The following is a 25,872-nucleotide window of genomic DNA, read 5'->3' on the forward strand; positions in this document are numbered from 1 at the left end:
GGGTGGTAAGTTATTGAATAATAATAATAATAATAATAATAAAGCACCTACACAAACAAACAAGACATTAAACAAACATTTTAGAATGGAGGACTGTGAGAAAGGTTGGATTTGAATTTTAGCACCTAAATACTTTAAATCTAACTTCAAAATGCATCACACAACAGCTAATTTCTTCCATGTGACTTTCATTTTGCTTTTAGTAGCCTTATTTGTCTTTTGGTATCTCTTAGTCATACCAGGATTTAAAATAGTATATTATGATCCTGGGTTTTCTCCTGTACATAAATTCTAAACCTTTATCATTTCCCCCATCATTTTTACCGCTCTTTCAGCTGCATTGTTTACTGCTCTAAGCATTGAGACAGTCTTTTTCACACCAAGGAATGAAATATTGACCATACCATAAAAGCTTAGTGAATTTTTGTACAGCAGCTTTTGAGATAATTGAGTTCACATTTTTGTACACTATGGGAAATTCATGAATGTTACACCCAAGTTTGTCAATAGTAGCTTCAAGAATAAACACATAATCTGGTATACTTGGACACCTGTCCAATGAAGCAAATGACTTTGGAGTAATAAAATCGCTCCTCATTGCATATTTACTTGTCCCAGGTTCTGATAATACTTGTTCCAGGTTCTGGAATATTTGTTCCTGGTTCTGATATACTTGTTCCAGGTTCTAATATACTTGTTCCAGGTTCTGATAAACTTGTTCCAGGTACTGCGTTATATGTTTCAGGGAAATCTTCCGAATTAATATTTTCACTCAATCTCGAAGAGGAATCTTCTTGTACAGGTTCATACAATTCCGAGGATGTTGAAGCGGAATCGTATTTAATGCGTCTGTTTTCTTTGACCGCTCAAAGTCGAGCCCTTTCCTCTTTGTCGGCCAGTTTTTTATCCGTTCCACCTAAAGTAACTATGTCGGCTCTCTTTGGAGTTGCAAGATAATCCCATTTTCCTCTATTTTGATTAACTGAAGTGCATCAGCATGTGCAATATTGAATAAATTGTTTAAATTACTCTCAAATTCTTGTTGGCGCTGCCTGAATACTTCTTGCAGTTTCTTTGCCTTTTTTTGTAAGTCTCTCCAAATTTGATACAGGTTTTTAAGTTTATTCAAACAATTTGGCAACGATTTGGTGGGAATGCGTGCCTTTTAACAAAAGATGATGCATTACCGTATAGCGAGATTTGCACTTTCACTGATGGTTAAATTTACTTCTTGAATGTCATAAAACAAAACAGACAGAACTTGTCCATTAGAGGAAAGTTTCAAGTCCATAATTTGGTGTTTTACGCCACTCCTATTAAAAATATCTCTTTTTTCGAACTTTGCAATTCCACTGCCATGTTTCGTTCCCTATGAAAAGACTATACAGCACTCGCTGACCAGAATGTATTCGTACTAACACGTTTGACAGTTTGCAAATTGCCACGGATAAGCCGTGGTTCTGTTTTCATTTGTTTTCTGTGCACTATTTACAGCTGCTTTGAGCTTCGCAAAGTATCGCATCGCTATACATGTGCTATTTACACGTTTAGGCCTTTAAGTGCAAGTCGGCACGGGTTTCCGTGCTTCAAATTGCATGAAACTTTTTTTACAACGGTTTTGATATAAAAGGAAAAAAATAAGAGGGTATGCGTTTTAAAAAAACGACTCATTTTTTTGGGACACCCTACTGCACATGGAGGGGGAAACTAAACCTTTGTAAATGCTTTCCAAGTAAAGCAGAAAATGTTATCCCTCTTTTTTTGGAGGGAGTGGCAAATGAAGATGATCGGAAAATTTTCAGGTGAAGGGAGGGGGGGGGGGGGTATATTCAGGATTTTAAAAGTGATTTCACTTTTCACAGAAAAGGGGGGGGGGCTATAATCAATAGGTGGTTACTTTCGGGATTTTACGGTGGATTATACAGTCAAATTCCATTAATTCAATTAAGCTTAAAACAAATTACTGCTAAAACAAAATACATTTTTGAGCCCAGTCCTGTTGTTCAGATAAAATGAACTACAGGAAAGAGGAATTGATTTTAATGGTTGCTTGGCATTGGTTTTAACAAGGTTCAACTCAATGATCATCAAAAATCTCCTTCCGAATAAATATATGATCATGGAAAAGAATTTTCTCTGCTCACAAATGATGTACCTTTATGGTATCATATAGAATATGGAGCAATTTAAGAATTTATTTCAGTAAGAAATTTATTAAAAAGTCCTTATATTATGAACTTTTCAAGTAATTCCAAGCGAATTTTTAATTAAAGGTCCTTATTTTGATTTAGTTCATGAATATGCTTTAAATTCTTGATTTTTTTTTAAACCTCAGCAAATGGATCCAAAGAGCAACCAAACTTTTATCGAAAATAAAATTATTTCCCTCCTTGTAGTCCTTTATTTAACATTATTTTAATTGACTTTTATTGCTTATCAGTTAATTATTAATTTGACTTAAAACTGAACCTGTTCTGTTACATTAATAAACTCTACTACATTTCTTGTTTGAACGAATAAAGTTTTTTAATTTTGATGTCTTATTACAAACTCTCTCTTTAAAGGGTCTCTTTTTAATCAGTGCTTTTTGATTTAATATTTTAATGTAAAAATGCTTGTACTAGATATTTTTAGAGTTGATTCCATAGTCAAGGTCACTTACTTATTTATTAACGGATTTCAGGCGGAACACCAAAACATGAAAACTTACTACTTTGCTGCTGAAGATAAAGAAAGTATGAAGAGATGGATGAATGCTATGTCCCTTGCTTCCATCATGCAAAAATTCGTGAAGTATGTATTTTATATCCCCCCCCCTTTTTATCCCATTGATTTAAATTTCAAGTTTAGTTACTTGTTTATCTTTTTTTAAAGTTATCAATTCACATTGTGGTTGATTCTTAATGCTAAGCATTAATAAAATTTACTCATCTTATGCATGGGTGCCTTTCCCCCCAAAGGGTGCACCTCCATGAAATACTACAGAGCGGGCCCCGGAATGAGAGTCCCCAAAATGAGATCAGGAATCCTCTCCAATTATGACTCCTCCCCCCCTAAAAATTTCAATGGCACAGCCTGCACAATAGGGTGTGCTCCCATGTCCAATGACAATAAGTCAAATGGATGAATACCCATCATATTTGTTAGTCTTTCCAGAAAGCTTCTTCATTTTTAAAGTTTAGTAGTAATTTCTTATTTCTGGCTAACGACCAAATGGCACGACCTTGAGGGTCACGGATTTTGACAAAATTCTAGCTATAGGTCCATTCCCACTAGGTATGAGCGCAGGTAAAGCGGTTTGACTGCATAGGCCCTGGTTTGGCTGCAACGAGAGCCCAAAGTTGCTAGTTTGGCCCTAAAATGCAATGGCGTTTCCATTGGAATTTCAGATTTCGACACTATGTTTGATCTCCCGACACCTTTGGCATCTTTTGTAAGTAAATTGAGTATAAGGGAGAACAGGTTGGGCACTATCTAAGTTATTTGAAAAGTTGAAACGATCTTGTATTAATTTTCTTTTTTGTGTGTGTGCCATGTGCAATAAATCAGAGCTTCTTCTCCTCTCCCATTTTTGCTTATCAATGTGGGGTATCTTTGATAGCAGACGATAAATATCCAGTTAAAGTAAATGTTTTTATCAGCAAACGATAAATACTTTTTACCAGCACACGATTAATATAAAACGAAAATAATTAGTTACATTTGCAAACGATAAATATACTGTAACTATGTTATTTTGGCATTCAAGTTATTGAAAGTAGTAACCAATTTAAATTTGAGAACCGCTTTTTGAAAATTAGTATCCAACATAATTAATTGGAAGGTAAGCATGCAAATGGCTCATACTGCAGTACAGAAGCAGAAAAATGGATAAAAATGGTAATTTTAAAGGAAACTCCGTTGCAGCATGGGTCCAAATTATCAACTTCTGACCCCCGTTGTAGGCGAACTAGGGCCTATGCAGTCAAACCGCTTTACCTGCGCTCATACCTAGTGGGAATTGACCTATATTTAGAATTTTATCCAAATCCGTGACCCTCAAGTTCGTGCCGTTTGGTAGTAAGTATAACAATTAATGCTGCTTTAAATTTGCAATCTTTACTTTTTGCTTTGAAACAAGCATGATTTTTCATTCTAGCCAAGTGAAGTTGTTTGCGAAAAACTTTGATGTACTACAACCTATGTCAAATAAGTACTTTTGACGAAAGCGAGCAATAAACAATTTTTTAAGGTGTCCATTGTCGATTGATTGCTATAAAATCTTTACTGATTACTACTTTTGACTTTTATAAGCAATAAATTAATGATATGGTGTGTATATACACAGGAGTATACTCGAGTAATAAAGTTATCAAACAAGGATGCATGCTCTGTGCATAATGCATATTTTGGTAGGCTAAAGATTTCTGTAATTTGTACTTTACCTGAAGAGTAGAAACAAAAAGCAAACAGCTTGCCTTACTGCATCCAGATAAATGCAGTTTTACACTTCTTTACAAATCTCAGGCCCTGGATCAGCGATAACAAAACTGTAAGTAGTAAGTAGACTTCTCATTAAAGCTGAGGTTACCTTCACACTAATAGTTGAAATGAATTTAGTTTACCAGTGAAGGTCCCCAAAACTGATGCGGCTGCAAACCAAGTTTGTCAGCAGCCTGTGTTCCCCATGTTTGTTTACAACTTGTGGGAAAGCAAAATAACAAAATCTTTCATCTTAGAATTTCATTCTATAAACTTTCACAGTAATCCATTGATGGGGAGACAATTTGTTTGTAATTATTGTAGTTTCTGTTGGTAATTCATACCTGCCAACTCTACTGGATTTTCCGAGAGACTCCCGGATTTTTAACATTTCTCCCGGTCACCCCATTTTTATTGAAAATCTCCCGGTTTTTATTAATCTCTGAAAAAAAGAAAAAAAAATCCCTCAATTTAGGAATTTTCTTGAAAATGAAAAAAAAAAAAACCCTTTAAAATAAATTTTTACATCATTTTAGCGCTTTTACTCCATGCTTTGAAAGTTTCCTACTCAATTTTAAACTTTAGCACATTGTAAACTGGCAGCAGCAGTTCTTGTTTACATTTGGGATCTCACTTCCCGCACTCATCGCTAAGCCTATGTTGCTTAATTACAACATTTCTTGTACAAAAAACAACTGCTGTTATCGGGCACTTTGTGGCCGAAAATCCACTATAATATTAAAATCTGTTCTCGTCTGTCTGTCTGAAGATCTATCTTCTCGAGAACCGCTGCGAATCGGGAGTCAAACGAGATACCGATCAATTTGAAATTTCCCAAAGAAAACAATAGGACCAATCTCGTAATTGTGCGATTTTAATTAGCGGAGATATTAATTAAAACGTTAATTAGCATAACGTTATTCGGGAATTTTATTTCTTTCCTGTTGCCATTTTGAATTTGCGTGAGCAAGTAAAATTCTAATAATTTTTTTAAAAGAGATATTTTGGCTGCTGTCCAAATCTTAAAACAACGTTTCCATCTAGAATTTCATTTTAAATTAGTTTAAAATTGGTTATTCTATTCCGACATAGCTTTTATTTTATCATCTGTCTTTTTTTTATTTTTTAAATTCAACGTTCTTAACTCTTTCAGCATATGAAAGTTATTTCTTTAGCTATGTTTATTGATTGTAGTGTAAGTTTATCATTCACCGGCCTCATATTTTGGTACATTTAGGATGTGTGACTAATTATGTTTATTTTGTTGGACTTTTTCTCGTCACATGGGTGAGTTTTCGAAATTAATAACTCTCTTTTTCCTTCCTGTTTCTATCTTTGAAATACAGTTTGTATCGTTAAAAGAACATGTTAAATTAAGATTGTTTGGATTTCTTTAAGTGAAACAGAGTTGAACAAAAACATTGTTTTTAAGGATTTAACTAAAGCTTAATTCGAATCTGATGACTTGGTATTGAATTAATGCTGATTGGTATTTATTAAGTCTTGGTGCTTTAGTTTCACAAAAGCAACCAAAAAGTATGTGTCATTTTATGTAAAAAGCTGATCGTAATTGTACATACAAATGTTTCAGGTATAGTCTATCAGATTTAATTCAGTTTAAAGTGAGCACAGATTATAGTTGATAATGCATACATTTTCATCTTTTGTGCTAATTGAAAATACTCATAACTTGCATTACTGATAACTATAATTAACTTTAAAGAGATTTTTGCCAAAAATATGCTCTACTGGTGTTTTGCAAACCTTGCATTACGCGTATTTATTTACTCCTTAGCGCTTTAGAAACTGATGTCCGAGTAATACAAAAACATCAATTGGACATCTCTTTCATTTTTTAAGTAGCCCGTGCAACGCCGGGCACGCAGCTAGTAGTAGATTAAATCTTGTTGGAGACCTGAAAAAAACTTGTCTATTCTTGTATTTTAACAGATAATTGAAATTCTTTTTTTCCCTAAATAACTTTTCATTGAAAAAGTATTACTTTAACTTTTATTCTTCCATTTAATATTTTCATTAATTAATCTCTGTGTATATGACTCAAGGAACTTGCGTATTATTGTACTTTAAGAGATCATGAAATATTCCTATTTTCCCCTCAATAACATGGAAAAGAGCAATACTGTGCCACATTAAAAAAATCTACTGGATTTTTTTCTTTGAATGTTGGCAGGTATGTAATATTATTGTTACTGCACTTATGTTAACTCAGTTTGTCAGTTGTTAAAGTGTTACAATATTGAGCAATCCTTCCAATACTGTGATGCCAATACTATGATGATGATGGAATTCCCTCACCTTCCACCTTTTTATATTTTGTTTTTTCAATTATGATTTAATAAACATATGCACATTAATTCAAGTTAAATTTTTTTCGAAAGTAGGAAATGTCTCTCGTATGCTTTTCAAATACAATTAATGTATGTATGTGTAAAAGTTATGCATAGTTAACTATTCAGGATCTTAGTTTTAAAAAATCCCCCCCTCCCCCGCTTCCAATTTTCTCTTCAAAACTTTCAGGTTTTTTTTCCATAAACTCATGATCACCCTTTAGAAATTCAAATGCAACATGAACAATTATTTTTGCATGACTCTTCAAGTTTTGAAACCTGATATTCTGTTTCTGATTAATAAAGGAATAGAAAAGTTTTTCGTTTCTTTGCATCATCCAGCTTTTTAAATTAACTTGAATCATCTATTCTCATTCTTCTTTTTGCTCATTTTTAGTGTTATCTAAACCAACCTTTTAACATGATGGTCCATGATGTAATACACCAAAATGGAGTCATTCTCTGTTAGTTTGATAATTTTGTCATATTGCTGTTTCTTACTTGCACAAACATTTATTTAATCTTAATATTTTCATATCTTTAAATCCATGCCATTTATTGGTCATATGTTCTTATTTCAGATCTGATCACTATGACGCCACATTCAGCTCAACTAGTAATGACGATGAAGATTCGGGCTTTACCTCATACCGTTCCAAACGCTTTCCTAACCAGAACAGAGCTAATTCAAGTCATGACTCGAGTTTTAGATCCGAGCCCCTGAAGCACAGGTCGAACAGCTACGGCGATCGAATGGGGGAAGTTTATCTAAGCAGTGATGACAAATATCCAAATATGTACAAAAGCTCACCATCTCACTTATACAAAATGCCAAACCCACGAGAACCTCCCGTGAGGCAGCCGCTATATGCCAACGCTCCTCCAAAGCCAAAAAGGATGGCTTCCTCCGATAGTTTTGGCATGTATCCCAACGATTGCTATGATCCGAGGGATAGAGAGTTTGCCATGGAGGCTTCCCAGTACCAGATGTATCATGCTGATCCAGACAGGGGCATGCGGTATGATCCTGATGGAGGCCATGAAAGCAGCATGAAGTATCATCCCGAGACTGACCGCCAAGGACATGAGAGAACCACGAAGTATTTTTCTGACAACGAGCAAGACGGTCATGATAGAAATGTGAAGTACTTCCCACCTTACAATGTGGACTATCCCAACTACAGTCCCACCTGCTACAACGATAACTCCAGACCAGAAGAGATTTCTGATCCCTATCGAAACCAACCACCTCGCCCTCGCTCTGCAGATTTCTTAGAACGTGATCCAGATTGCTCGGTGATTCCAAGCTCCAATCGGTATCAAGAGAATCCTCAACCGCCTAGGCCCAAATCCAGCCTTGAATGTTACAACCGCTACATGGACTCGGAAGAGGGGGATTTTGATGATTACCGTGAAGCTGTCAGGATGCAAGCAGATCAGTTGTATGCCAATAAAAATCTGGACAAATCGAGAAGGGCATATGGCTTTAGGCATCCGGACCCAAATGCTACCATGTCGGACCAGAGACTTAACATTCATTACGTCGGCAATAGTCAATTCGATGAACAGTCTTCATATACCACGAAAGATTGTGACCTTGTTGAATATAGACAAGAAATGAACGCTTTGTATGGAGAAAAATACGACAAGATGGTCGATGATTCTCCTACTAATAAAGTGCGTAAAGAATCCATGCAGAGGCTGCTTGAATGGAAGCAGAGGATGCTGCAATCTCCCCTTTCGAGAAAGAACCAAATACGCTCCAATTCTTCTTCCGATACCAGTTCGCCAATGAATTCCCCGATGAAGTATCAACAGCAAAGTGCACATTCGTACAGGGGTAGGAAAGAATTGAACAACCGTAATGCCAGTTTTCACAAAAGTGGCACAACTGGTAGAGATGACTATGTGTATTCATCGGAAGATCAGATGATTTCTGGTTATGACTCAGAACAGTACAACAGCTATAGAAAACCCTACAAGCCACAAACACCTGCAGGAGCTCAATATAACGATCATATCGCCGATAATCCCCAAACTCATAACTCGGTACCTAATGATAGAAGTAATTCAAATTCAACTTTGCCTGAAAATAGTGCCAATAATTTGTACAAGCAAAATGTCATGTATTGTGTGGATTCAGAGAACAATGAAATTCTTTTCTCCTATGATGATAATTCCCCAGCTGACTGTAATGTTTCGAGCACTGTTCAAAGTAGCCATTATCCGCCCATGATGCATTCTTTCAGCACGATGCCAAACGTCAGCGACATTGGAAATGAATCTCAAAATCAAAGTGCATACGATGGGGGCAATTCTCTTACCAGGACAAGCAGGAATAGAAATGGCAGAGAAGATTTTCACAGTAAGATAGCATTTTTTTTGACTTTTGAATTGTAAGTAGTAAAAATAAGTTGTGTTTGTGGGAAAAATATATTAAGTAGCTCATGTTAGGTATTTGTATGTTCGTCAAGGAGTTTTCAACAAATTTTTTGATTTGAAAATGTTCATAAAAAATAGTGAGGGGGAAAAAAACCTTGCCAAATTTCTGATCTTCAAGACCTTTAGAGACGACAAATAATTCCATTCACATTTTCAAAGACAAAAAATTCCATTCACATTTTCTAAAAACTTAATCGGTTTTACTTAAAATTTAAAATGTATTAATATAACTCATGAAACTATAATTTATGTTTAAATTACGAGTATTCATCAAGTTTAGTTCAGTTAAGTGTTCAATACTGCTTCTGTACCAGTATTGTACACAAGCTTCACATTCTATTGGTTAGGATTTATTGGCATTTTAGGGGAAAAAAATATCTTCATGCAAATGTGATTTGCCTTGGCTAGAAAATTCTTTTAGGTATTAAAATTTTGCTTGAAAAGTTATAAGCTTAATTATACACAAGCAAATTAAAAAATCGAGTGACCTAGAATGCCATATTTTTCTCTTAAAATTAGGAAAAATATTTTTTTTTCAAAAATTTTTGTTTGAAGGAAGGCATAAGTACTTGTAATTAAATGAAGTTTAAAAATGGTACTACAATACCATTTAAATCAAATCTTCACATTTCCCAAAAATTGAAAAGAAATAACAATTTGTTAAATTTTCCTTACTGGGAGAAAAAAAAAACAGAATAGTAGTTAATTGTTTGTAGCAATTAACTACTATTCAGTAATGAAGTAGTCTCATGATGTGGTCATAGAGGCCACACGATACTTTAGTGGCCCCTATTGAAAATTGTGAAAAATTAATTTTATACAGTTGGCTTTCCGTTTAATGACACTCTATTTAACGACTTTCTCTATTTAGCGACGGCTTTTTACGGTCCCAGATGGTCCACTGTAGTGTTAAAAGCATTCTATTTAAGGACGCTTTCTACTTAAGGACGATTTTTTGTGGTCCCTTGAAAGTCGTTAAACAGAGAGCCAACTGTATTTTGAAAGTTTAGACAACGCGTATAAGGGACAAGCAAAAACCTTTTGCTGAGTCAACAAAAACAGGCTTAAAAAGAAGGTATTTTTTTGAGTATAATTTAGTTCTGAAAATATGCAAACATTCATTAACATGATTTATCTATGAATGTAACACTCATACAGATAAGAAGCATAGATTTATAAAAATTAGTTTAAAAAATATAGTTTTTTTTTCTGTTTAGATATATTTAGAAAAACTTTCTTTATAAATGTAAGCAGGGCCGCATTTGGAAGTGTGGAGGCCCCGGGGCAACAAAGGAGTGGAGGCCCCTAATCAGGGTTCGAAAAGATCATATTTTCGAAAATATCCGATACTTTGATATATATCTGAATATTTTGATATATTATGTGTATATATCCAATATTTTCGACCCATGAAAGTTAGGATATTTTGTAAAAATTTTATTGTGGGGGCCCCTTTATTGTGGAGGCCCCGGGGCAGCAGTCCCACCTGCTCTCCCCTAAATCTGGTCCTGAATGTGAGTTAATGTAGTATTTCATTTTAAATCAAAAGGTTTAATAAAAAAAAGACATTTTGAAGCTTTTTCTAATTATAACAAACTAGGGCCACCCTAGCTGGGTCCTGAACCTGCTGTCTTAGAGCAGGAATTAGTAAATGGAGGGAGGAAATCCAATCATTGGCTTAGCAAAAGCTGAGACCCCAAGTCACGTGACTTAACAACTACAAGCCATTGACACGTTTTGCTTGAAATTAACATAGGAAATCTGATTCCTTCCAATGCTTTGCTTTGAAATCTGTCACGTGACTTGGGGTCTTTGCTTCATGAAAGAAAGTTGTCACTTCCTCCATTTTATCTCTTCTCAATGCCTGCTGCTGGTCAGTTGTATTGTAAACCTTTTGACAGTTGTATTGTGATTGTATTTCAAGTTTATTCTACTGCAGTTGTAAAACTTAGTTGCAAAATTTATTGATTTGAATTAGCCTATTTTGGGGCAACGTCTGTTGCTATATTTTTTAATTGAAAAATGTTTTTCAAGGGGATTTTTGTCATTTGATTTAATTGTTTGTTAGTGTGAACATCGATTTTTTTTAATGAATGAATTAATGCATCCTTTTTTTCTTCTTTAATTCACTTTGGCTGTATATTAGGAAAATATAATAAAATGTTGCGTATTGAAAGGTTAAGTCGAGGGAGAATGTACAAAATAACGTTAACTCATCATTAACACTTAGCTTGTAATTTCTGCATAAATTACATTTCCAATCATTCCTAAAAGGCAAAAGAACTCACCTCATCGGGACTTTCTAATTCTCAGAAAAAAAAAATGTACAGTTTAATCCTTCTTTCTTCTAATAAATGTAACATTTATTTCAGATTCTCCAAAAGTTTTATCCCGCCAAGAAACTACAACATACTCTTCAGATGACGAAGGTGAATATTGATTTTTTATACAAACAATTGAATTTAAGTATTTTTATTTCTTTGGCATTTAATACAAGGCATTAAAATTTTAAATGTCTGCAAAAGTTGAGAAAATATAAACATTTCAAAGTGTTTGCTCAAAATATTAATTTTCTGCTGTTAATTCTATTTTTAGGTAATTGACATATTCTTCTTTCAATCATTTAATGTTATAAAATACAGTATTTCTCTGTTCCTATGGGGCAGTGGTTATAGTAAGTTATCATGTAATAGTCTTGAAATGGAGTAACTTTATTGAGATAATTTTGGTAAAATCTATTACTACTAGTGTGGGGAATAATATCAAAAACTAATATTAGTTTAATTAACTTTTTCAAATAATGCATTTTTTTTTTCAAAAGCTGAAATACATTTTGAGAGTTTTTGATAATGCTAAAGCTGAAGTAGATTCATTTATTCATTTATTTTGTTACATTGCATTTTAATGAAGCACAGTTGGGAAAAATAAACATATTTTTCAGTTTTCTATTATACAAGTAAAATCAATGTAATATTTCAAAATGGAAGTAAAAAAAAAGCAATCTTTTTTATATTTAGAAGGGCTTTTTGAAATGAATTTAACTCTTTGAATATTGATTTTCAAAATTTTACTTTGAAATGCCTAGAACAGTCATTGTTTTTAAAATATTGGTCTATTCTTGGATAAATACTAAAACCAAAATAATGTTGTTAAAATGCACAAATAATTGTATGTATCCAGTTCATTAATAATTACTGTTTAGTTATTATCATTATAAATATATGACTGTTTATTTAGCCTAATGTGTTATTAGGTCATAAGCGAAAGAGTTTTACTTAGTCCTTAGTAAGAAGCAAATTTCCCACAGGAATGGAGAAAACTGTATTCAGGAATTGTTCAGTTGACATGTGTATATTAATTCTAACTGATTTCTTATTATGACTGCTTTTATTTTAATGCATTGCATTTTTCCATATTGGTGAAGGGATTTATTGAATTAACTATAAATGATTTCGATTATGTCTCTAATGTTAAAATTTTGTATAAACAACTCTATGTGCTCTAACATTTCAATATTTCCTTATTAATGCTCTGCATGTATGTTAAAATATGTATCTGCCCATGATGAAAAGATCTACGTCCTAACCAAAGACTCTGTGAAGCCCACTAATCCTCAAGACTAATATGTTGCATCAAATGACACAAGTCATTGGATTCTTAACAGCTGACTAACTGTTCAAAACATCTGTCTAACTGTTTATGTGACTGCTTTGATTGTCTTCAGCATGTGTATATCTGTCTCTGCGTGTGGTGTAGGATGGCAAGTCTTTCCTTGTATTACCAAATTTTAAAATTGCAAACATTTTGTAAAATAATTCTTTTTGATTCTATTCCAAGATATCGATGAAAAGAAAAACAGAGGTATGCAAGAGAGGCAAGATGCAGATGCTTGTGAGGAAGTAGTACCTAACAGATATCAGTCCTCTTCTCCAGACTATGTCAACATTGGGGCCATGTCTCAGGACTATTTGAATGACGACTGCGAAGAAATGTTTTCTTCTCAGATATCATACAAAGATTCTGTTAATCAAGCTGTGTTGAAGCCTCTCAAACAAGTATCCAAAAGTTTATATCCTGAACCTGATGAAAGAGACAGTAATATCACACAGTCTGTGAATACGAGACATAGTTCTGATTCTGTAGCTTCTGACTCTAAGCACCGTAAAGTGTCGGTTCATTCGGACTCTCCCAAGTCGAAAATTGTCAATGATAGCTTTGACTCTTTTGATGATGAAATGGAGTTTGGTATAAGACGTGAGGACTATTATCGTGCTTCACAGATATTTTATTCTTCTACACGAGGGAAAAATAAGACGGTAAATCCGCAGAAAAAGGAGTCGTCTAGCACAGTTTATCCTACTGATGTCAAACAAACACCCAATAAGAACTACAATAAAGATAAAACTTTACATCTGTTAAATCTCGATAAAGATATCGGATTGCCAATATGTGATAAAACTGCTACTAAAAACAGAATGCAAAATCCAAAACCCAAGGAAACATTTGAACTCGGTGAAGTTACAAATGATTTCCGTAATAAAGAAGAAATGGAGAAAACACCAGAAGATCTGGTTAGATTAAAGCCCCTTTTCAATCAAGTAATGACTGAATTAACGGAATCTGTTTCCGAGAAGGATCCAGCTGACGGCTATGTCGTGAAGCATGAGGCGAAGAAGAACTTGAGCTATGAAGAAATGAGAGGTCAGCTGTTGCGGAAGAGGGAGGCACCACCTCCAAATATTGTGCAGGATCGAATTAAGAAGTTCGAAACAGTGGAGACAGTTCAGAAGAATAGCAAAGCGAAGAAACCAGTTAATGAAAAATCTTCTAAATCTTCTTCGAATACTTGCTATGTTAAAGAAAAATATGTGAATCGAGCATCAGTTAAAAGGAATCATTACAAGGCCAGTCGCAGCCGCAATAGCAAACGCATATTGCACAGCGATTCTGAAGCTGTAGTGATTGAAAACACTGATGAAAGCTCTGATGATTTGACTATGAAATCTGCACCCATTTTGCTTTCGCCATTTTCTTCCGTGTTAGCGGATTTGAGGAAAACAGCAGATTCTGGGAAAGACAACGAATCGTCAATTGACCAAATCGTGCCGATTACATCTATGAAAGAATATTTTTGTGCATTTAATGAGCCATGTTTGAAAACTTCTGTGAGTGATGCCACACTGAGCAAAACTAAGGATTCTTCTATGGGTGATGTTTGTAAGAGTTATAGTACGCCATCAAGTTCTTTCAAAATAGCTGATGAAGTGGAATATCTTCCTATGTCTGGGTTAAAAGAAGTGGAGGAGCCAGAATATGTTATGATGAATGGCAATAAATTTCTCCCAAATAGTGCACCTGAGAGTCATTCCAAGGTTACCGTTGAAGACGAGCATGTATACAATGAACCATTTTCGCCCCCACCGAGTTTTTTACACGATGTTTATGAAAAACAGAAAATGAAGCAGTTTCAATATGAGATGAAATCTAGCAGTTCCGAAGAATCCCTGACTGAAAATATATATGAGAAACCTATGCAGAAGTATGCCTCTGCGAAGAGTTTGAAATCCGAGTATTCTATGAAGTCGGTACAAGAGACGAATTCTGTGCTCATGAGCAGTCTCTCTTGCTCTAATGTCACCAGTGTAGGGCAGCCACAGCAGGGAAGCGAGAGTAGCAGTTTCCGTCCAAGTTCATCTTCTCGTAATAAAGTCCACCATTATGAACAGACACATTTAAGCGTGTCTGTACCGGATTTACTACAACTGCAAGAGATGAAAGACAGTGATGCATCCGATGCAGATGATGAGGCTAGTCGAGACTTTGACACCACGGGAAGTGCCCCTTTGCCATCCTATCAAACATCTATCTTACATCACTTTTACAATGAACAAACAAAACAAGATCTGCATTCTTCCTTTGATTCAGAAATAGTGTCATACACCCAAGAAGAGCTTTCACATTCCACTCAGCTTCACTGCAACCAGCAGTATAACATAATGTCACCGAATCCTGTTTTATTGAAGAAGGACGCTAATTTACCAAGAGTGAAACCTCTTCCTTCGTATGAAACTCTTTCGAATGTTAATTCTGGAGTAGATTCTTCTTTTATGAGCCCCAACTTGGAACTTTCTTCTCAAGAAACCGAGAATAACTCGCCTGATAACGAAAAGAAAATTCATGTGAGGAAGCTTAGGGTTTACACTAAAGGTAAAAAACCGGAAGCGCCAAAAATTTTCCCAGTTCCTTTCAACGTGGAAGAATCTGAACTTAACAGAATAACTGAGAGAAAAGATGGGAAGCATTCCAGGTATGAAAATGTTAATCCCATTTCAGGGGTTCTTGCAAGTGTTCCGCTTGTTGTTCCTGACCAAAATAATTGTTTGTCTGAAAATGTTGCATACCTCTCAAGAGCTGAAGCAAGCAGTTATTCATCAATGAACCCACCTAATGTATTGCCAAATTCTTTTGCACCAGACGTTGTGCCTACTGTTCAGGTGCATGACCACGTGCCATCAGAGAAACTTTCTTCTCCTTCCTCAAAGTCGCCAAATTCTGCGCCATATTATTATTCAGATTTGTTTGGCGACTTCAAATTTGCCAATGATATGCCATATTTTGATAAAGTAAGCCCACCAAGAAACAATCCAGCCCTTCTAAATAATGTCAGATCTGCTAGTCCGTATGCTTGCAAAGGAGACGTAGGTAGAAAAGTGAACAAGATCAATACTATGTCGGAGGGCGACAATAATCGAGCTGCCATGAATGACATGACACCAGGAAAGCAGTGGAGAGGAGAAGCAACTAAGAGGAATCTAAAATGTGCCTTAGATATGTTCCAGTGCTCTGAGTCCAAGTATTTAGATGCCGAAAAAAATAAGTATGAAGCTGGACACACTTTGGAAAAAACAAGATCCAATAGCACCATGTCATATTTTAAACAAAGGTCATCAACACCGGATTTAAACTCTTGTCATTATCAGTCTGATGAGCCAGTCTATGAAAATATCATCTTCCAGCCCAAAGAGAAATTACAGAGGAGATTATCCCAGTCACTTGAAGGAATACCAAATGCTATTGATAAAGCAATAGAAGTTGATGGACGCAGCAGTCCTGTTTATGAGAATATTGAATTTTTCCATCAACTTGAAGCATCCTACTGCGTTGAATCCGCTTCTAAATCTGAGAGTATAACTCGGGTTTCTGAAAGGGGTTCTTGTGAGAGGCAAATCGCCAATTCATGTGGCTCTCACTTATTTCCCGAGAAGCAGTTTTGTGACCCGGTTGTACCCGAATCACAACAGAGAAGCCAATATGACAGAACCCGAGCAATTGAAAGTGACAGGGATTTTTTAGATCAGAGTGTCCTTCGACGGGTTAGTGCGCAGCACTTTTTTGGACAGAACTCCAAGCAGCAAAGTATACCGACTGAAAAGACAACGGTAACTAATAACTGCGGTAGCATTGGAGTTTCAAATTCAAACAATGTCTTGGGGAGAAATTCTGTGGAAGAAAATTTGTATGATCAAATAAAGGACCCATCAAAATCATCAGAATACATTTGTGCACAAAGAAATAGGTTTATTGATTCAGATAGCACTTCCCTAGCCACATCTTCATGTGATGAAGGTAATTTTAATCTAAAAAATGCAGTCATTATTATTTTTTAAAAATTGATTTAATGCTATAACTTTTGTTTCTGTAAAATCTCGAGTAATTTGACATTGTGCTTTGGATGTTGTGAAAGTGGTCAGCATTTGTACAGTTGAAATATGTTGCTCGACTGATCTTTTTTTTTATTGAATTATTAGGAAATCTGTTTGTTTACTTAGATTGACAGACATCCTTTTCTATTAAAACTATTTGTTAAAATAAAATTAGAAATATTTACTATTAGAGCTAATCACGTTTAACCGACTGATTGTTTCCAGTTGGGTAAACTCAAGTTTCTCCTTCTTAAAAAAAAGGAACAGAAAACAGTTAAATTCTTTTATCCTGTAGTTTAATTTTTCAGAAAGGGCCTCTTCACCCTCCTAAATTATGAACTAAGTAAAATAAAAACAAAATTTAAGTTTTGTTTGTTGTGTTTTGATGTAAAATACTTTCTGATTCATTTAGAATTATGTTAGAAAATATAACTTTTTAAATAAAATACAACTATACATTATATAAACAACATTGAATTATCTGAATTCAAAACAAAAATCTGGGGAGAAACTTATGAAAGATTCAATTTTTGGGCCTGTATTTTCATGAGCTGAGAAAGAATTACACTCTGAAATGGTAATTGTTTTTCATGTTCACGTGCAAAGAATAAATGAGTAATAATAGCAATAATAATAGTTATTTTTCAATATAAAATTTTGAAAAAAAAAAAAAATAGTAAATAAAGTAAAAAAGTAGGTGCATGATGTATGCATGTATATGACACAGAACTTCAGTACCTTTTTCATTTGTTCTTTGTGTGTAGAAAATTGGGCATAAACAGTGAACAGAACATGTTTTTTTTTTGCATGTAAAATTTAAAGCAATCTTTAAAAGATGGATAATTTATTAATGTTGTATCTTAAAGTGTCAGATTTAAATTCAATGTAATCCATAATTGCTTGAAACATAGTTTTACGTATAAAAATAAATAATATAATTTATTATTATATTTTCTTCAAAAAAAAAAAAAAAAAGAAGCTTAATTTCATTTATTTTGAAATGTCAAGAGTTCTTAAAATGTCAATAAGAGAATAATAACTACTCAAGTGTGGAGATGTACAGAAAATGCTGTAGAGATAATGCTGCATTTGGCTTAAAAAATTTTGCTTGTAGATTTTCATTAGATTTTTTATTTCTGTTGGTATTTTAATTGATTCAAATTCAAATTCTTTCTATTGTAAAAATGTACATGAAGTTCTTTAAGGGAGTGATTCTTAGAGGCAGCAAAACATAAATTAAATTTATGCTTTTCTGTAATTAATTATTCTACCTGCCATAATTTTATTTTCAGTTTGTTTTTGTGTCTAATAAGTTTGCTTTAGTATATTTGAGTACTTTTATCAACATTCTTTTATATGCTTTAGCATCCGTTGATTCTGATGGGAGGTACAGAATGGTTGCTACTAGGATGAAGTCCCTTGGAATTTCTGGGAGCATATCTGATTCAGATTCTATTGTTCGAGAGGTGATTGATCTTCATAATTATTTTCTTCAATATATGAGTTTAATATTTTGATTTGTGTGTGTGACAGTCCAAAAGTTAAAGGTTTAAAAAAATGTCTAATAGCATGAAAACTATCAATTCTGTAGCATTCATCTGGTTCCAAGGTATAAAAATTTTTCCTGCTTTTTGATTGTTTCTCTTGCACTTCGTAAGGTTGGCAACTCTGTAATTTCAAAGCTCAGAAGGCAACCCCTTTGCCATACATTGCCAAGGTTGCCGACAGATATTATTTTTCGAATCTGGTTTATTTGCATTCTTGGAGATATTTAACGAGTAATCCATAAAATCATGTTAAAATAGTCGATATTTGGAGAGTGAATCCCTGAAAACTACTTTTTTGCATTGGTTTGCTACAAATTACAGGTGTAATAAGTTAAAATGTTTTCTTGCTCACTCTAAGACACCACTATATTGTTTGTTTTTTTTGTCCTTCTTTCACATTCCATACAGTTTTTATGCAATTTTAGATTTAGATTGCAGTCACTAATAAAAGCATTACCTTTCTTTACATTTGAAAGTACAATTCTCGGTACTTTACCAATGCACTTGACTTGTCACTTTTTAACTTTAACTGTGTAGCCGAAAATATAATAACGTTTACGTTGTTGCCATGTTTGCTCCTCTTTTTCTGATTTAACATTTTAATGAGACTCCATGTATATCTGCAGTTATTGCTCTTGCTTTTATTTATCGTATTTCGCTGACAGAATATTTGCATTAAAAGTTTTATGTTATTTAATGGCTTGTTCACTACTTGGCGGCTTATTTTACATTTTAATGCATTACTGTATTTGTTTAGAGGACTTTTTCTCATTTTAATGTAGCTTTTAGTCCTGAGGCTTTTTTGTTTGAAAGCAAATTAAAAAGGTGAAATAACGTATGATATCGCCAAACAAGTAGTTTCTATGCAACTTTGACCAAACATGATGGTAATGACCAAAGTGAAAATTGATCGCCAAGATTTTAAGTGAGCCAAGTGAAGTATTGGAAAACTGTCCAATTCTGTGTTTATCATACTTTTATGTGTGTAGAAATTTCTAAAAAGCTATTCATTTAAAAAGTATTACTTCTAATATGTATACATGTGTACAAATGTATACATACACTACAACTACTCACTCATTCTTTTCAGTTATTAAAAACAACTATTATTTAATAGACGTATAAGGAAGCAATGTGGTGTCCACATCAGATCCCTTTAATTCATATGATCATAATGGAATGTAAATGCTGGGGAAAGAAAATGTTTTAATTTTTGTAAAAATAGTGATGATTACATTTGAATTTCTTAGAAATAAATGAATTAGATTACACCCGAACATGTTTTTATGCAGTGTTTTTTTTATGCAATTTTTTTGTGCATTTTTTTTTTTTTGTGGTATATTAAAATTTTAATCAGATTGGGATTCAATTTACGAAATTTTTAAAACAAATGCAAGTAGTATCTTCAAGTGACGACATATGCACCCCGATGGGAGGCACTGTGACCTCCCAAAAATTTCTTTATGCAGGAAATTTTGTCTGACTACTTGGCAAAAATTTTCATCGCTTAGTTTATTTTGATTTCATTAAAAGATTATTTTGTAAGCTTTTGGGTTATTTTCTATGTGACACTTTTTTTATGCGGTCCCTATCCCCCGCATAAGAAAAAATATTTTTTGACTGTGTTGCAAGAACAACTTTTTAAAGCTACTCGTGAAGTTTCGAGCAATTTTTTTTGTGTGATTTTTTTGAATGCGGTCTCTATCCACCGCATAAAAACAGGTTTGGGTGTATAAAATTGCATTGGTAACAACAAGTATCATTCACTCAGAAATTGTCTCACTAAATTTTATTTTTGATTGTTTTTTAATATGACGTTAGGTCCCCCCCCCCTCTTTAATACATTTTATAATGTCCTCATTTTTAAAAGGATGCAAAATACCAATAAACATTGATCATACTGATAATTGAAACATTGATCATACTGATAACCAGAAACCGACAAATTTTTAACGTTGTTGCGTAATTTATTTGCCAGATGCTATTGATATGTAATATGTCTTAGTTTTTGCTTTTCTTTAGTCAAATCATCTGAGGAAACTAGTACAACAATCAGAAGGTTTAATGTGTAAAGGAAAACGTCTGAGTGTTTCTGCTGGAGATCTTCTAGGAAAAACGGTATGTTAATTAGGCATAGTTTATGTATGCATTTTGGATATGTTATTATTGTTATTTGAGGAGTAAAATTGCTGTATTCAACAACTATACAGAAATCTGCATGGTCCATGCACAAATAAACGTTTTTCTATGTCAGGGTCTTAGAAACTCTTTGTGCACCAAGTTTTAAGTACCCTTTTACTACTCTAAGTACATATTTAAGTTTTGCAGATTCTCTATGCTAAAATGCCATAATTTCAAAATGACTTTTGTATTCTGAGTCAAACCATATAACTAAGCCCATTTACTTTGGAATGACTAAATTGACTTAGAATAACGAATCATTTTCTTAATTTTTTTTAGAACTGAGGAATGTATTTAAGACTCAAAATCTGAGTAGTTTCCAGTTAGTGTATGTTTGTGTAGTGGATTTTGAATTTTATTTTCGTTTGCTGTTTTACTTTCATTTGGTGTTTCTTATCTTTGTATATGTGTGTTTTAAACTTTTTCATATTTTAAATAAACTGAGGAAGCTATCTCAAAACTGCTGTTTGCTTTTTGACAAAAAAAAAAAAAAAATCTTTTCATTATCTGCATCAGTTTTTGCTTTTAAATCCTGCTCTAAATAAGTTTTTTTTACTTATATTTCATTCTTACAGATCTAACATAGTAACTAATTTAAACTCTCAGTTTAGTTCAGAATAGTATTGAAAATGTGCTTTTGCAGTCTAATTCATAAATAAAAGTACTCACTAAACAGCAATTTTATCAAGTTCAAAAAAGAAATTAATTACGTTCTTAGACACATTAGGGTTGGTCCAAAAGTAATGTTCCCATCAATTTTACAAGCATATATCACTGTCTATTCTTATTGAAATTTACATTGTTGGAAAGAAAAAATGTTTCTCTATTTGTGTACAAAATCGCCATCTTTTTCTGTGCATTATTATCGATTGTGCCCTAACTCCTCTATCCAGTGTCATAGAATTCCACCGCCAACCCATTGAGAAGTGTTTGACCCCTTTTTTGATTCACCGTCGCTCCGTAAACATTGGTCATCAAAGTGTTCCTTAAACTTAGGGAACAAGTGGTAATCACTAGACTCAAGCTCCGAACTGCAATCAAGAACGGAGTGGTTTGTTGACTGCAATGTCCCATTCTGGCATTGGGATTCTGTGACACTTGATACGGAAGTTTAGGCAACGTCGACAATAAGATGGCGATTATATATCATACCTGCCAACCCTTCCGGATTTCCCAGAAGTTTTACGGATTTTCATGTCGTTTCCCGTTTTTCCGGTTATGAGCAAAATATTCCGGATTTTTCACGTTTTGTAGGAAAATAATTGTATCTCGCCAATTTTGGCGCTACCGATACTTTTGTGGAATGCAGCATTGCAATTTAAGCCAAATAGCCAAGGAAAGGTTGCCGTAGGAGAATGGCACCAGAAGTGAGGCAAGATTATGACGTCACGGAGTGATACAGCGCATGTCTTCATCAGTATCCAATCAAAGCAAGCGTCGCGGCGGGCAATTAAGGGCACAATTTCGGCGCTGATTATCTCCTCGTTCTCTCAGTTCGAGCTGTTTTTGCTTTGTTTTTTTTTTTTTTTTAAGATGACTACAAGTTAATGTTATTTCCAAACTTTTAAAGAAAGCAATTCCAGTAATATTTACTACATGAAAGTAAGTTCAATTGATATGAAATTCATAACTAATATCATACTGTTAAATGTAAAAAGGGTGGGTGTCCTGTTTGATTTTATTTAAAATCTTGTTTATAAAAATAAAAAAAATTGCCGGATTTTTTTCTCGGAGGTTGACTGGTATGATATGTAAAAATAGAGAATAGTTTTTTCTTTCCAACAGTGTAAATTTCAATGAGAATAGATAGTGCTGTATTTTTATAAAATTGATGGAAACCTTACTTTTGGATCAACCCTTGTAATAAATACAAGTGAGCTTAACTGAAATATGGTTAGCCCCTTATGGACAGTTATCTTCCTAATTTACAAATTTGGGATATGTTATGCTAGAAAGAATGTTGAGAAAAATAAATAAAATTTTTATGAAATGTTTAAATGTATGATGCATAAATACATCACATGCTTTTGACCACAGGGGCGGATCCAGACTATGGATTTGGGAGGGGAACTTTTCTAGCAAGTATGTTTATGGGGGTGGGGGAGTTATATGAAATTACTCATTAAAAATAACCATAAATATTGAGTTTTACAACGTATCTACTGCTTTTTAATGCCTCTTATGAAAAAAATGTATTCATTACAAATTCTAAAAGTACAATTCTTAAATAATTAGTTTAAAAAGTTTGTTCATTTTTCTATTTGTATGTGCTTAAAGGAAACAATATTTGCACCAGTGGTTCAACCACAAAAGTTTTATAGAGGGTGCACTTTTAAAATTTTCACCATCTGATAGGGTGGTTGTTGAAAAAAAATGTTGAAATTTTAGTCTTAAGGACGCAGTTTTAGGCGGCCTCTGGTGATGTTACGAAAAAGAAAGGTTCGGGGGCCGCCAGCGGAAATTAAAGTTTTAAAAACGCAATTATAGGCAATATTTATTGACGGTAGGGTCAGAGATGGGATTTTTTTGGGGGGCTGCCTCCGTTTTTTTGTAAAATAGATTTAAATCGAAAATCCCTCCGCTAAATTTTCTGAAATTGAATTTCCAAAAACGCAGTTACAGACTAACTTTGACAATACTTCGAGCAGTACGGTTCTGGGGCTTTTCCCAAAAAATGTTTCGAAATTGAAGTCTTAGAAAACGAAGTTTTTGAGCGATATTCGGTGATAAAGGATTTAAACGCTTTCCCCATTAAATTTTTCAAAACCTTAATTTTTTAATGTTCAGATTTTCTACAGGAGCATTCGGACCCTAGTCCGGAAATTTTTCGTTATCGACATCATAAAAAAATGACTGTAGACCATATTTGGTAACGTCAGGGGTTTGGCAATTTTTCAAAATTGAAGCTCCAAAAAAGCAATTTTAAATGATTCTCGATGTTATTAGAATGCGAGGTGTTAGATAGTTCTCCCCTTTAAAATTTTCAAAATTGAAGTCCTGAAAACAAGATTTGAGACGCGCTTTAAAGGTATTGGCAGAGGAAGCGGACTTCCGACATTATGAAGACTTTCTTATTTTTATTCCGACTAAAAAAGGCGACTGTTTCCAAGGTACGTTCTATTGTTCTCTTTAATTATAGGAAATGTTTTACAAAAACATTCTACTAGGCCTTCTGGGGGATCACGGATCCTGTCGCCCTGTGCCCCCCTCCAGCTCTAATAGTGCCACTGAATTGCAGTAGCTTTAAATATAATGATCAATCCTTCACCAAATAAATGCAAAAAACAGTTTAAACAGGTTTGTCTTTATTTATTTATTTATTTTTATGCAGGAAAGAGGGGAACATTCCCCAGTTCTCCTCTTTAGATCCGCTTTTGCAATTCTCTCCTATCTTTTTTTTGCGCCTTTCTTCAAGCTAAAGTTCTATATAACTGGAGAACTTCGCTGTAATACGTTGTGAAAATTTTTACGTACACATGAGAATTTAGAGGAAGGGGAACGTTCCCCCAGTTCCCTTCCAAGGATCTGCCTCTGCTATTGTTTGATCGAATTTTCTGGAGCTTTTCCTCAAGTTTAAGTTCTATAAAACAGAAGATTTTTTCTACACTCTATTGTGAAAATTTTTAGCTATATATGGGGGTTTTGAGGGGAGGAGAAGGTTCCCCCAGTTCCCTCCATGGATCCGTTTCTGTTGTTGCCTAATTGCTTTTCCTGGTGCCTTAGTTCACGTTCTAAAGTGTGTGTGTGGGGGGGGGGACATTCCAGCAGTGAAATCCGCTTTTGAAATTCTCTCCTTACTTTTTCTGGCGCCTTTCTTATAGTTCAAGTTTTGAAAAACGGAATTATTTTCCCGTACTCTCTTTTGAAAATTTTTAGGTACACTTGGGATTTTGGAGGGGGAACGTTCCCCCAGTTCCCCTCCCGTGGATCCGCGCCTGTTTGACCATGCCCAACATATTATGTGCTGTTTTCAACTGTTAACAAAATAATATTAGATATTATGTTCTTATTCATCAGGATAATACATTTCTATCATAGATACTATAAAACATGCAATCTTTGTTGATACTATAAATCATCTGTGTAGATGTGTAAAAAAAAAAAAGGTTGAGTTTTATTTTTATTAACATTTTTTGATACAAAATATGTTTTTAGTTTTCTATGTAATTTAATTTCAACCCATTTGAAGGGAATGACAATATATTTAGTCTTATAAATTTTTATTATTTTCTAGAGAAAATTATTCTGTGCAATTTCTCGATTATAATTATGTAAAACGGATTATTGTCGTAGTTATTATTTAGAAAACCTTTTTATGCTTTATGATTTTTACTCCTGTAAAATATTCAGTTTTGCATGCATTATATTTTGATGTAAATACATTTAGCATGAAGAATTAGTTCTGCTGTTAATCCAGCTGAGAAGAAATCAGGCTAAAATTTTAAAGGCTAAAGAGAAATTAGTACATCAGCTGGACAATGAGCACAGAAAACCCCAAACGTAAGATTTTGTAACATTTTGTTTTTGAACATATGGACATATTTCTCAGTTTTGTTTGAGTCACTATTTTAGCATTTTTTACTAGCATTATTATTCTCATTTCAGAATCCATCAAGGACTATCTCAAAACTATAGGGAGCTTCAGCGGCAAATACAGCAACTAGAAACTCAGTATGACATTACCAAGCCATTGGTAACATTGGTCGATAACATGGTTAAGTTAGGAAGCCTCTATGGAAACAGTAACAGAAGAAGTTTTTCTCTCCCATTGTTGGTGTGTAAATTTAAACCACTTTTTAAATGCTGTTTGATGTTCTTGTATTTTTTTTAAAAATCTTTTACTGAGGTGTTCTGATAAGAAATTGTTGAAAGAGTTTGGAAAATGACAGAGATTCATAGGTTTCGAGGCTCGCCCCAGTACATTTTTATGTGCCCCTTTTTCTATCATAGAGCTATGTAAAACTTTTATCATGTGCATTTTGATTCCCCCTTTTCCCCTGCAGTTGTGACATTTGCAGCATGGTAAATCCACCACTGAGTTTGGTCAACAATTAAGTTCAGGATTTGTACGCTCCTTCAAAACTCCTCCAATACTCCTTCATTTGGGAGATTTTTTTTGAGGGCCCTTCAAACTCCTTCATTTTGGTTTGAACTCCTTCAAAACTCCTTCTTTTTTAGTTGAGACTACAT

The 25,872-nt window shown here is 34.0% G+C and overlaps 1 protein-coding gene across 1 annotated transcript in view; it reads left to right on the top strand.

The window, feature by feature from the left end:
* The window catches only part of LOC129223325 (uncharacterized), a 74,627-nt gene that overhangs the window by 11,786 nt on the left and 36,969 nt on the right, over window positions 1-25,872 (top strand). The window contains exons 5-13 of the mRNA XM_054857892.1: window positions 2,684-2,793; window positions 7,391-7,927; window positions 8,021-9,174; window positions 11,624-11,680; window positions 13,089-16,877; window positions 18,320-18,420; window positions 20,524-20,619; window positions 25,070-25,182; window positions 25,288-25,456. Of these exons, the coding sequence (XP_054713867.1) occupies window positions 2,684-2,793; window positions 7,391-7,927; window positions 8,021-9,174; window positions 11,624-11,680; window positions 13,089-16,877; window positions 18,320-18,420; window positions 20,524-20,619; window positions 25,070-25,182; window positions 25,288-25,456 (6,126 nt within the window). The remainder of the gene's footprint in view (window positions 1-2,683; window positions 2,794-7,390; window positions 7,928-8,020; window positions 9,175-11,623; window positions 11,681-13,088; window positions 16,878-18,319; window positions 18,421-20,523; window positions 20,620-25,069; window positions 25,183-25,287; window positions 25,457-25,872) is intronic.

Source organism: Uloborus diversus, chromosome 5 (assembly GCF_026930045.1).
Source record: "Uloborus diversus isolate 005 chromosome 5, Udiv.v.3.1, whole genome shotgun sequence".
Lineage (NCBI taxonomy): Eukaryota > Metazoa > Arthropoda > Arachnida > Araneae > Uloboridae > Uloborus > Uloborus diversus.